Here is a 12,829-nt window from a genome sequence, read left to right as displayed (position 1 = left end):
ACCTAGTTGGGCGGAGCCCGACCGTCCCTGACGGGAGGTCGGGGGACATGCTTATATAGGATTTGTACTTGTGTGTTATGTAATACTGCTTGGAGCATCATGAATATAATCATTTTAAGTGGGTGTTAAACGCAATATGCACCGCACTGCACCACACTGGCTGGCACTGAACAACATGACTTTGCTACTAAATAAATAAAGTACTGAGCAAGAATGGCCCAAGTGCTACAATGTTTTGGATGTGGGGATGAGCTATCAAGGCCTGGTAACAGAAGAGCTCTTGATGGTCCAGCTGGAAAGGAAGTGTTGGACCTGTGGACAATGCTACTGGAGAATGAGGAAGAACAGATGTGTGCTGATGTCGACATTAACAGTATTGTAAATGGCAGTGATAAAAACAGATTGCCCAAAATGTGCAGGAAATGTTTCGGTAGATATAGCAGCTTTCTTGAAGCACAGGTAATAATGAAAATAAAATTTGTAATTAGCTGAAAGAAGTAACTAAGTCTTAGGGTCACACTGTCCACATAAACATGACTTAGAACAAATATCACAGCACAAGCAATTGAAACCGAGATCAACATGTTTGTAATTGTCAATATTTCGGAAAAGACTATCCCTTCTACAATCTGTAGTGTTGAAGTTTGAAGCATATTCTTTAATCTCATTATCAACTTGATGGTAAATTCTTGCCTTCAAAAGGGTTACACGTGATGGTTTACCATCTCGACCTGCTCTACCAGTCTCTTGTACATAGCTACTGATATCGTCTGACAGGCCAACATGAATGATTTACCGAATGTTGGGACAATCAACACCCATACCAAATTCCATAGTAGCTACAACAATGCGAAGATTGCCATCACCCTTAAATAAACGAATGATTTCAGATTTATGGGCTGGATCAGTGACACTTGTAAACATGTCCACGAGGCGAAATTCAGGAAGATCAGGTGCATCATCAGGATTTGTGAATGCAGCTCCAAGGTAATCCTTAAAGAAGAGGTACATGTCACCACACACCAAAAGAACGTCCATATATGATTGTTGTGGGAAACTTGTTTCTCTCGATTACCAATTTCTGGGCCAAGTTTTGGAATGTCTCTGGTATACTTTTGAACAATCCAACAGCATAAATCAAATTTGGGATTACTGGGACTCTCGTAATGACAAATGGGTTTCTTAGGCCAACAATACGAGAAATGAATGAAATGTCACTTCGGGTAGCTGTTGCTGTTAGCGCCATCACATGAACTGATGTTGGAATGAGGCTGCGCACTTCTCTAATTCTCAACAGCATTTGCCTGAAAGTCTCACCCCTGCAATAATATTATTGGTACACATGTTAATAATAAACGATGAGTCAAATACATACCATTTCTTCACACAATGAGCTTCATCGATTATCAAAGCCTTGAGTCTATTAGCATACACATCTCCCCCCAGAAGTCTTCTCCAATGCTTCTTGCTGATGATCATTTCAGGTGTAAAGAATACTAGCTGATACTTTCCGTGGAAGATCGCATCCATTGTAGCTGCATCAGACATCTCGCCCGAGACATATGTGCTAGAGATGCCTTTAGAACAATAGATGGCTACCTATATAATAATAGAATAAAAGCCTCCAGCTTAGAATGATCTAGTTATGTGTAAACAGCTCATATGCACATGTACGTATAATTATATGTATGTTCTATCTAGCCTTACATACCTGATCATGAATGATGGCCAGCAGAGGACTGGAGTAACTACTACTACTACAATAGAATGACCTTTCTCCTTCTCCAATATTTTGTCAAATGCTGCAGGCAAACAAGCATAGCAAAGGCTCTTTCCAAATCCAGTAGGCAATACAGCAAAGACATCTCTGTCTCTCAGAAAAGAAGTGACTACTTCCAAGCTCGTTAGCAGCTTCTGTGACAACTTGTGTAACTTTCTCCATTTTGCTCAAGGCAGCTCCGCCCAGCTGCACACCCACCTAGCTAAGTGGGTGTTAACCAACCACTTGCAATACTGCAATCTGATTGGGCTGCACTTCTCAGTGCAGCAGTACAAATCCTATATAAGCGTGTCACCCGGCCACCCGTTGGGAACGGGTGCCGGGCTCCGCCCAGCTAGGTTGAACCCACCTGCCACATTTCTTTTTCATAAGATCTAGCTAGCTATACAACTTCATTGACATGCAATGGCTGCTAGCTATGGCAGGAAAAGGCGTTGTAAAGGATTTAAAGGCACACCAAAGTGGAAGCAGCCTCCACAGACATCACCAGATCAAGCTGAGACTCCAGCTCCAGTTGAGAGGCCTCAACCTGTTCAGACATCCAGTGGCAAGAAGTTCGCAATCTCTGGTAGCCCCAGCACCTCCACAGCTGATGGCCAAGACACCCAAACATGCAAGTTAGACTCTAAGCATTTACTTCAGGGGTACCGCCTCGTCGACTGTCAGGAATATATGAAGGAATTGAATGATAATGGTGTATGTCCTTCCTGTCAATCTCCTCTTACCCTCTCGGAGAGTTTAGCTTCAAGAAGAGGGTTGGTATCACATATGAAAACTGTTTGCACGAATGATGAATGTGACTATGAGCTTGTGATGTCTAACCCTTACGCTCACAAGTCCAAGGCGTTGAATGCCAGATCCGTCCTAGCTATGAGATTCATAGGCCGAGGACATTCTAGCATGGCGTCATTCTGTGGAATAATGGATATGCTTCCGCCTGTCACCAAACATGCATTCTCTTCTCATAACCAGGCTATTGGTTCTGCATCTAAGGAAGCTGCATTGGATGATATGCTTGCTGCTGCTAGATATCTGCATGTTTTGCATGGCACCGAGCCCACAGAAGTTATCGATATTGCTGTGACATGTGATGGAACATGGTCGAAGCGTGGATTTACAGCTACATATGGTATTGTGGTGGTTATCAGCTGGGAAAGTGGGCAGGTGCTGGACTATGAAATTCTGTCAAAAAGGTGCAATGCTTGTGAACGGCAAAAAACCAGGTGGGGAGAAGATTCAGAGCAATATGTCAAGTGGATGGAAGGCCATCGGACAAAGTGTGCGATTAACCATGAGGGTTCTTCTCCGGCAATGGAATGTGCTGGAGTCCTCAAGATTTGGAATCGGTCTGTGTTAAAATACCACCTTCGCTACACCCAGATGATTTCAGATGGGGATTGCAAGTCACTCACGCACCTGAACCAGCATCAACCATACGGGGATGTTGCAATCATCAAGCACGAATGCGTAGGTCATGTGCAGAAGAGAGTGACGCCCAAGTTGAAGCTGGCCAGGACGTTATTTAAGAGAGACAGAGTTGACGCAAAGAAGAAGGAGAAGACATTGAAGGACAAGATAAAGGAGGTGAAGCAGCAGTATGGGTGCAGAAGGAGAGGTACTAAGAAAGGCACAGGAAAAGACAAGATAGTCGGAGAGCAGAGAGAAGGGGAGAAGAAGTTGAAGATTTTAGAGAATGAGTTGGAAAATGTGAAGGTGCCAGAAGGTAAATTGCTGGATGACATGATTCATATTCTACAACAATACTATGGAAATGCAATACGGGGCAACACTGGAGATCTTGAGAATATGACAGATGCTTGTTGGGCGATATTTTATCACTCACTCTCAACTGATGACAACCCTTGCCATTATTGTTGCCCCAAAGGCAAGGAAAGCTGGTGCAAATTCTAGCGTGCTGTGGCTAATGGAGAAGATACACCACGCCATCACACCACAATTTCAGCAGACTACAAGGATTATCTGGAACCTCAATGGCGATCATTGTGTTCGCCAAAGCTCCTTGAGAAGTGCTTGCTCGGAGCTACACAAAATCGAAACGAAAGTTTCAATGCTTTTGTATGGGCGCGCGCACCAAAAACTGAGTATTGTGGTTTGGACACCATTCAGGCTGCAACTGGCCAGGCTGTTATCGTCTTCAACAGTGGAAAACAGGCCTTAGTGAAGCTTATGGACCAGCTTGGTATTCCTGTTGGCCCACTCTGCACCTCCTATTTGAAGGCTGAAGATTATGAACGCATCAAGAGGTCAGAGTCAAAGATGGAGGTAGTAACAAAGAAGAGGAGGCAGACATTACATCTCAGGGATAAACGTACAGAGCAAGAACACATTGATGAAGAGGGTACTACGTACTTAGCAGGAAACTTTTGATTTTTGTGAAAAACTTGTTTTTTATATTGAAAAAAAAATTACTAGCTCAATCTTTGGACTTGAGCCAACTTTAAGATACCATTGGAAAGCTCTCTTCCTACTCTTTCAAATGAATGATGGAATTTTGATTCTGATTGAGTATACAATCTATACAATGTATATGTATCAATCTTTTGTAAGTTCCTTATAAAAATTTATTGGCACTCTCTTCTGTATAAAGATAAAAAAAATCCATCATTCAATCAATAGATTTGTGGTTAGTTTTAAGTGTACACAAAGTGGGAAGGGGTTAGTCCAATTGTGGTTTGAGTTATGAATATATAGAAAAAACCACATCAGGTGGCAGTACTTCACCTTGGAGAGTAAGTATGCAAAACATAAGCATAGCATTAGAAAGAACAACGAATGAGCTGCATGCTGATGTCAATTTTATAAGCAGAGGATGCAAAACGAGGAAGTTATGATGGATACCAAAAATACAGTACAAAATGGTATACCCCCCCCTTAAGTTTGGACAAAAAGTGGTGATAATACGGTGACGTACGCTAGTCTCATGAATCAGCCGCCATTCTTTTGGAACCACCGTCTGAGCACTCTTGTCATCGTTTTATGTGCCAAGACGGAATTTCGTCTTGACCAATCAAATTGCAGAAGTCCAGTCAGGTGATGAACTTGGAGGCAGCAAAGAACTGCACTTTGCTCAACGCATTTGGATAATCATTACGCATGCATTACGCATGGTAAACACTTCATACATAGAAGCTGCTACGAAGCATAAGCAAGGCAAGCAGGCGTCCTTGGGCACAGATTTAGAACCACAGCAAAACACAAGTAGAGAGAGATGCCTTCGCTTGGCGATTTGTATAACAATTAGGAAATATGTGTGGGCGTAAGATCACGATTTAATTACATTCCATTGGTTTTGTGAGCAATCAACATTCCATTTTGAAATGACTTCATGACAAGAGTGCTCAGACGGTGGTTCCAAAAGAACGGCGGCTGATTCATGAGACTAGACGTACGCTTGCTGTTCACCTTATTGAGAAGTATATTTTGAGGCACTAGAGAACTGGGAAACTTGAATGGAGTACCGAGAACTGGGGAACTAGTTTGTTGATGTAGATACTGCATGGAGTACCAGAGAACTTGGGAACAGTCAGTATAGGTTGTTGAGTGATACTGCATGGAGTAACAGAGAACCAGAGAACTGGGGAACTATATTGAGATAACTTCAATAATTCATTAAATCAGAACTCTGATACATACAAAATACACAGGCTATTTATACAAAAACAATACTAGAAAGAACCTTCTAGAACAATAGTACAGAAATGACTAAATAAGAACATGAAACCACTAGAACTAACACAACACAGTATTTACGGAATCACAGGTTTACAGTACAGTATTTACGGAATCACAAGTCTTTATCTTAATGTTAGTTCCATGTCGTAAGGATACCACATTTCCTCCCCTGTTAAATGTTAGTGTACCCACCATATCGATCAGGCCTGTTGCGATTTCTTTGCGGATATTGTCGAGCTGTTAATGCACCAGTCGAGGGTGACTCATCAGGTGGGGTCGGAGACGGATCAGTTGACTGATCAGGAGAAACTTCAAAATCTTGCAAATCCTTGTGAGCTGCCGTATCGTCGAAATCGTTTGGATTTGTTATATCGTCTTGTGACGACTCGGTGGTGGAAAGAGAATGAGTTCTATCACATATGTGGTCGATATGTCGACGTAGTATCCTGCCATCACCAATTTCCACTTTGTAAGATACTGGTCCTGTCTGTTGTACAATGCTTCCTGGAAGCCATGTACCGTTTGTTCGGAAATCTTTGAGCATTACTTGTTGACCAACAGAGAACGTCCTTGGTTTAGCATGTTTGTCATGTTGCTGTTTCTGTTTCATCTGCTTGTCAGATACGTTTCCCTCTGTGTTTGGTTTGAGGAGATCGAATCGTGTACGTACTTTTCTTTGAAGGAACAGTTCACTCGGTGAGACGTTAGTGGTAGCATGTGGAGTTGAGCGGTATGACAGTAAAAACTGAGCCAATCTTGTTTTCAAACTCAGTCCTTCTCTCTCTCCAGCTTTCATGGCTCTTTTGAACGTTTGTACAAATCGTTCAGCTTGGCCGTTCGTGGAGGGATGGTATGGAGCACTTCGTATGTGTCTTATGCCATTGGCTTGAACAAAATCGCTAAATTCTTGGGATGTGAATTGTGCACCATTGTCGGAAACAATCTGTTCTGGTAGTCCATACCGAGCAAATAGTGCTTGCAGTGCCTCGATCGTGTTTTGAGACGTAGTGGAAGACATCTGAATCACTTCTGGCCACTTGGAATGGGCGTCTACAACCACTAGAAACATTTTGTTCAAGAATGGACCAGCGTAGTCAATATGGATCCTTTTCCATGGGCTGTTTGGCCAAACCCAAGGATGGAGTGGTGCTACTGCAGGTTTAGAGGCTTGTTCCTGGCACGATAGGCACGCTTTTGCTTGGTTTTCGATGTCTTTATCGAGTCCACTCCACCATACGTAACTGCGGGCAATAGCCTTCATTCGGGACATTCCAGGGTGGTTCTCATGGAGAGCACGAAGGGTCTTTGCATGCAGGTTCTGTGGAATGATTGTGCGAATTCCCCACATCAAGCAACCACTTTCGATGCCAATTTCAAGACGGCGGTTGAAATATGGTTGTAGATCCGGTGTCACTTTCTGTGGCCATCCTGATTTGACATACTTTAACACCTTGCTTAAGGTTGGGTCACGTCGGGTAGCCGTCTGCACCTGCTGAGATGTTACAGGAAGAGCTTCGATTTGAGCCACATTGAAAGTGTGAATAGCATTAATGTCAGCCGTTTCGTATGAATCTTGTACTGGCAAGGGGAGACGTGATAATGCATCAGCATTGCTGTGTGCTTGAGTGGGCTTGAATTGGATATTGTAATCATAACCTGAGAGAAAAATTGCCCAACGTTGGAGACGAGCAGCTGCTAGGGACGGTATTCCTTTCTTTGGGCCAAATATAGCTGTCAGAGGTTTGTGATCAGTGATTAACGTGAATTTCCTGCCATACAAATACTGGTGAAACTTCTTGGTACCAAATACCAATGCCAGTGCTTCTTTCTCGAGTTGAGCATAGTCCCGTCTGGTAGTACATGAGAAATAACGGCTCCAATGCCGTAGGCTGACGCATCCGCAGCCATGTTGATTGGTAGGTCCGGGTCATAGTGGGTGAGCACATCAGATGATGTAAGTTGTTTCTTTGCTTCTGTAAAAGCTTCCTGACATTCCTGTGTCCATTCCCACTTATGACTCGCTTGCAGAAGTTGGTTGATTGGGTAAAGGATGCTAGAGAGATTCTTGATGAACTTTCCGTAGTAGTTCAGCAACCCGAGGAAGGAGCGAAGTTCTTGAACATTCTTTGGTTCTGGAGCCTGTGCAATAGCATCAACTTTACTTGGAAGAGCTTGGATTCCCTCTTTGCTGATCTGATGACCAAGATATTCTACCGACTTGGCCAAAAAGATACATTTTTCCTTCTTCAATCGCAACCCGTGTTCCATAAAAAGTTTGAGGACTTGCTCCAGATTGTGTAGGTGGTCTTCTTCATCCACTCCTGTTATCAACAGATCGTCTAAGTAGCAGATAACGTGAGGCACTCCACGTAGGATGGTGTCCATCAGTCTTTGGAATATTGCTGGGGCTGACGCCACGCCAAAAGGAAGTCGGCTGAACTGGTATAACCCTTGATGGGTGTTGATAGTCACGTATTTGGTAGAGTCCTTATCGAGTTCGACCTGTAGATACGCTTGTGACAAATCAAGCTTAGTGAAAAGGGAGCCATTTGCTAGTGTTGCGAATAGGTCTTCGGGTTTAGGCAAGGGGTACTGATCAACTTCAAGGTCTTGGTTGATAGTCACTTTATAGTCGCCGCAGAGTCGAAAACGTCCGTCTTTCTTGGGAACTGCGACCAACGGTGCTGCCCAGTCACTGCTAGGTATTTTCTGGATGATACCTTGTTGCTCCATGCGGTCCAATTCATCTCCAATAGCCTCTTTGGTTGCATAAGGAACAGGACGTGGTTTGAAAAACCGAGGAGTAGCATCTGGCCGTACTCTGAGAGTGGCTTTGTGTGAGGTCACAGTACCTAACTCGTCCTTGAACAATGAATCGTATTCGTGTAACAAATTCTTTAGTGTACCTGCAGGGGGAGATTTGACAGTTGCAATACATTTCCAGTCCAACTGGAGGTACTTCAGCCAATTGCGTCCAAAAAGACTTGGTCCACTTCCAGCAACCACCACCAGCACCAGCCGAGCCACCTGTTCTCCATAATTAACACACACATTAATCTGACCCGTTACCATCATAGCCTCATCTGTATATGTCTTTAGCAAAATATTTGACTTACGCAGCTTGAATTTAGAGAACTTGGCCTTTCTGGTGGCCTCAGAGATAATAGATATTGCAGCTCCGGTATCGATTTCCATCTTGAGTGGAGTATCCTCGATCTTGACTGTAACTGTGATCGGCTGTGTAGAAGGCTCGGTCAATCGGTATAGGTGGTAAGTGTCAGCTTCTGAGTCAGTCGAGCTGTTCCCATCTGGTTCCACTAGGTGAGTTTTGAATCGTCTCTTCTCTGTCTTCTTGAACTGAGAGGGTGGGTTGGAGCGGCAGGCTGGTGCTATGTGTCCCTGCTTTCCACATGAGTGACACTCTGCATCCTTGAAACGGCAATCAGCTGCAGAGTGATTCGACTTTCCACAGCGGTAACAAGGTTGGTTTGGCTGCGGTCTCCTTTTGCTTTGTATGCTCTTGATGGAGGGGTTGCTGGCCTTGAGTGCTCTGGTGTTGCTTTCTGCTGCTTCCATTCCCTGTGCGATTTCCATTGCTCTCTTCAAAGTAAGTTCTGTTTCGGCTAATAGTCTTCTTTGCATTGCTTCGCTTCGGAGTCCTGCAACGAAACGGTCACGTAGGGCTTCAGTGAGATACGCCCCAAAATTGCAGTGTGTTGCCAGCTTGCGTAGAGCTGCATCGTATTCTGCTAAAGATTCGTCAGGGACTTGATCCCTTTTTTGAAAATGAAAACGTTCTGCGATCACCGCTCGTGTCGGTTCGTAGTGCTTCCGTAGTGCAGCAAATATTTCTCCCTTTGTCTTCGATTTGGGAGCCTCAGGTGCAAGCAAGTCACATAGAAGACTGTAGGTCGTTGCACCAATGGAGCTGAGGAGAATAGGTACTTGCTTATCATCAGGGACTGTATTCGCCGTGAAGTAGAGGTCTACCTGATCCAGGTAGGTCTTGATAGACTCTTGGTCTGGTCTGTAATTGTTGAGAGTTCCATAGTGTGTGGCTGCCATTGCTGTAGGCTACTTGATCCACAATCCTCGTCGCCAGTGAGATAACTTCAATAATTCATTAAATCAGAACTCTGATACATACAAAATACACAGGCTATTTATACAAAAACAATACTAGAAAGAACCTTCTAGAACAATAGTACAGAAATGACTAAATAAGAACATGAAACCACTAGAACTAACACAACACAGTATTTACGGAATCACAGGTTTACAGTACAGTATTTACGGAATCACAAGTCTTTATCTTAATGTTAGTTCCATGTCGTAAGGATACCACATATATATAGTTTGTTGAGTGATACTGCATGGAGTATACCAGAGAACCAGAGAACTGGGGAGCGAGTGATACTGAATGGAGTACCAGAGAACCAGAGAACCAGAGAACCAAAGAACTGGGGAACTAGGTTGTTGAGTGATACTGCATGGAGTACCAGAGAACCGGGGAACTAGTTTGTTGCGGATAGATACTGCATGGAGTACCAGAGAACTGAGAAACTATATAGTTTGCTGCAAGGAGCACCCCCCTACTATCTTCTTATGGGTATGGTGCCAATGCGCATACACGCTGTCCCTAATTTACCTCTAGATCACGTGATCTTTTTGGAATGTCTTACCGGTAATTGGAACACCTTCTGTCTCTAACGGTTAGTCTGACTATGAAACTGCTGCCAGTAGAGACATAGGTCCTTTACTATACTTAAAGCACTATCCTACTAGTGCCTACCTCAAGAATCAAGAAGAAATATCACCCAGAAGAGGTACAGCAAGCCATTTTTAGTGAATAGCTAAAAATGGTTCCGCTTAGAAAACATATCTGTTCAATATTACAAAACGTTTTTTTTAGAAACATCCTGTGTTATTCAATTTATAGACTTTTTTGCTGTGACACACCATAGATAGAGTAGAAAAGGGATTGGAAAAATGGAAGTACCCTTGAAGTACCATCCGTGTATCTCTGCGGTTTTAATCGAGGCTTACTTTTTAACACGAGGGCTAAAACATGAATAATTCATGAGAATTGTTTTGCTCTCTGTAAGAAGTCCATGAGCAGTTCTGCTGCTAAACATCAACTTTCTCTAATACTTGAGGCCATTTGGGACACAGGACACTATTTAGTTACAAAGCCTTAGCTATATCAAAGGTACTATAGGAACACAAGCATGAAAAAGCGCTCTGTGTACCTCTAGCTACTTCACGACAATCGAGATTATATTTTCTTTCACGGTTTCCAATTGATACCTACTATCAGGGGGCATGTGATTCAGTAATGGGGGTAGCTCTAAGATGTATGCTTTGGACACAATAAGTTTCCCGGGCTTTTGCGGGAGTCCCAGAGCCACTACGTAGACTTCATTGTAAAACATCACGTGAATCACTTCCGTTTCCAATCCCTCTTCTACTCTATCTATGGACACACCCAGTTTAGAAAAATCTAGACCATATAATTGTGGATCAAAACTCTCTGTAATCTTGTTAACTGGTTAACTATGCTAAATATAGGCCCTATCCTGCACGTGGAACTCCAGATCGAACGTTTTAACGCTTACCGTCTACTGTAATGGCTAAATAGCTCGCAAATGAAAGCCATGCCCCCAAATGATATTGCGGTAGTACAATAGAAGCGAGAGCACTATCGGTGTTTCACTACACTTCAGCAAGACGAGTATCAGGAAGAAACTTCTAAATTTCTTGTTAGTGGGTATTTCGATAGTAGCATTGGGAATTTAATGCCTCTAGCCATGTCAAATGCCTTATTTGTGAACTTCGTAATTCTAAGACCGTCTCAGCAACCCCTACACTGTTAAAAATGGTGTGTTAATTAACACGCATTTAGTGTGCTCGTTGCACTGTTTAAGTTTAACACACTGAGATGTGTTGATCAACACACACTCTGGAGTGTGTTAATCAACACTGGTGGTAGTGTGCTCACATGACATGCATATAAGTGTTTACATAGCACGCACTGTATAGGTAATGTGCTCACATGACATGCATATAAGTGTTACAAGTACATCACATTGTCATAGCAACAAGAGACATTGCATTGATACAGCATACTTCAAATTAAATGATTAACAGTGAACGAAGTAAAACATCCTATGACTAATCTATCTAAGAAAGTGTACAAAATAGTTACATCGTTTGGTACCCTCTGCAGGTTTGATTTCTGCTCCCTCGCAAAGATTTGACAACATTAACAGCGCTCCACCTATAATAGAAAATTATTATTCCTGAATAACAGAATCAATTTCTCACCTAAACAGCAGCGTTACAATCAGCTTCAGAGTGATTGACGTCCAACTTTATGACGGACCTTTTTTCTATGTACATAAAACAAGACATGGCTGTAATTAATTAATCACTAGTTCATTCTTACCTTTTGTGCTGATGACTTGATACTTCTGCTCTCCTTTAGAGCAAAGAACAGCACGGTGTGAAGGGACTTAACTTGACAAAAACCTCATAATTATATTATCTATAGAAGATTAACATCTTTACAATTTAAAAACTCACCTAAACAGTAGCATCACAACAGCTTTAGAGTGGCTGGAAATTGACCTTCAACTTAATGCCCGTTTGTTTCTACATGAGCACAGTTATTTACCATAATTGCAATTAATAAGTTCACTCTTACTTTATGACTTGAAAACTTCTCTTCCCCTTGAGCTCTGAATGCATAGAACAGTACGGGTCTAAAGACTTCTCAAAGGATCAGGACTAGACTTGGTACGTGGACTTGATCAAAAAGAAAAGCAGCTGCTCTGAAGATTGCTACGGCAACTGCACTGCTGCGCATGTGCATTCTATAATTAGTCTATCTGTTCTATAATTAGATAGCAGGAAAATTGATCATGTGATCCAGAGCCAGTGGCCACATGGCACAAGATGAGACAGAGAATGCAGCAGTAGTCTTTCCAGGCTGCTCTGAGAGCCAAGATAACAGCAGGATATACTAAAGATAAGTTAAAAAGTTGATCTATTCAGTATGCAAATTCTCTCAAGCCCCCATTGTCAATTTTATACACTGGACCAAGCTATATATAATATTATATGAACTGATTTTCTCTTAGCTGGCTCCCATTTGTTATAGCAGCATTGAAATGTAGTATTATTACACCACTGTACTCATACTCATATAATTCTCTGTGCAGGTGCAGCTGGCTGTGGTTTACTCACAAGATTAACTGCTATATAGTAACTTGAAACCTTTAATATGTTTTTGTTTAATGGTTATCCATAAAAGTTTGTTGCGTAGATATTTGTTGTTATCGATTATAAGTTTTATAA

At 42.4% G+C, this 12,829-nt stretch overlaps 3 protein-coding genes across 3 annotated transcripts; 1 reads left to right on the top strand and 2 right to left on the bottom strand.

The window, feature by feature from the left end:
• On the top strand, window positions 1-12,820 carry LOC135342964 (uncharacterized). Its single transcript, XM_064539858.1, has one exon. It carries the CDS (start codon window positions 2,186-2,188, stop codon window positions 3,689-3,691), a length of 1,506 nt encoding a protein of 501 aa, XP_064395928.1. The 5' UTR covers window positions 1-2,185; the 3' UTR covers window positions 3,692-12,820.
• LOC135342484 (ATP-dependent DNA helicase RecQ-like) lies at window positions 793-1,548 on the bottom strand. Its single transcript, XM_064539213.1, has 3 exons — window positions 1,376-1,548; window positions 1,076-1,319; window positions 793-993 (listed from the first exon to the last, which is right to left on the bottom strand). The coding sequence occupies exons 1-3, from the start codon at window positions 1,546-1,548 to the stop codon at window positions 793-795; spliced, it is 618 nt and encodes a 205-aa protein (XP_064395283.1).
• LOC135342958 (uncharacterized protein K02A2.6-like) lies at window positions 7,087-9,823 on the bottom strand. Its single transcript, XM_064539851.1, has one exon. The coding sequence runs from the start codon at window positions 9,536-9,538 to the stop codon at window positions 7,229-7,231; it is 2,310 nt and encodes a 769-aa protein (XP_064395921.1). The 5' UTR covers window positions 9,539-9,823; the 3' UTR covers window positions 7,087-7,228.
• Window positions 12,821-12,829: the final 9 nt, after the last annotated feature.

Source organism: Halichondria panicea, chromosome 10 (genome assembly GCF_963675165.1).
Source record: "Halichondria panicea chromosome 10, odHalPani1.1, whole genome shotgun sequence".
In the NCBI taxonomy this organism is placed as follows: domain Eukaryota; kingdom Metazoa; phylum Porifera; class Demospongiae; order Suberitida; family Halichondriidae; genus Halichondria; species Halichondria panicea.
Note: the sequence above shows the minus strand (reverse complement) of the source record. Positions and strands in the feature narration are given on the sequence as shown.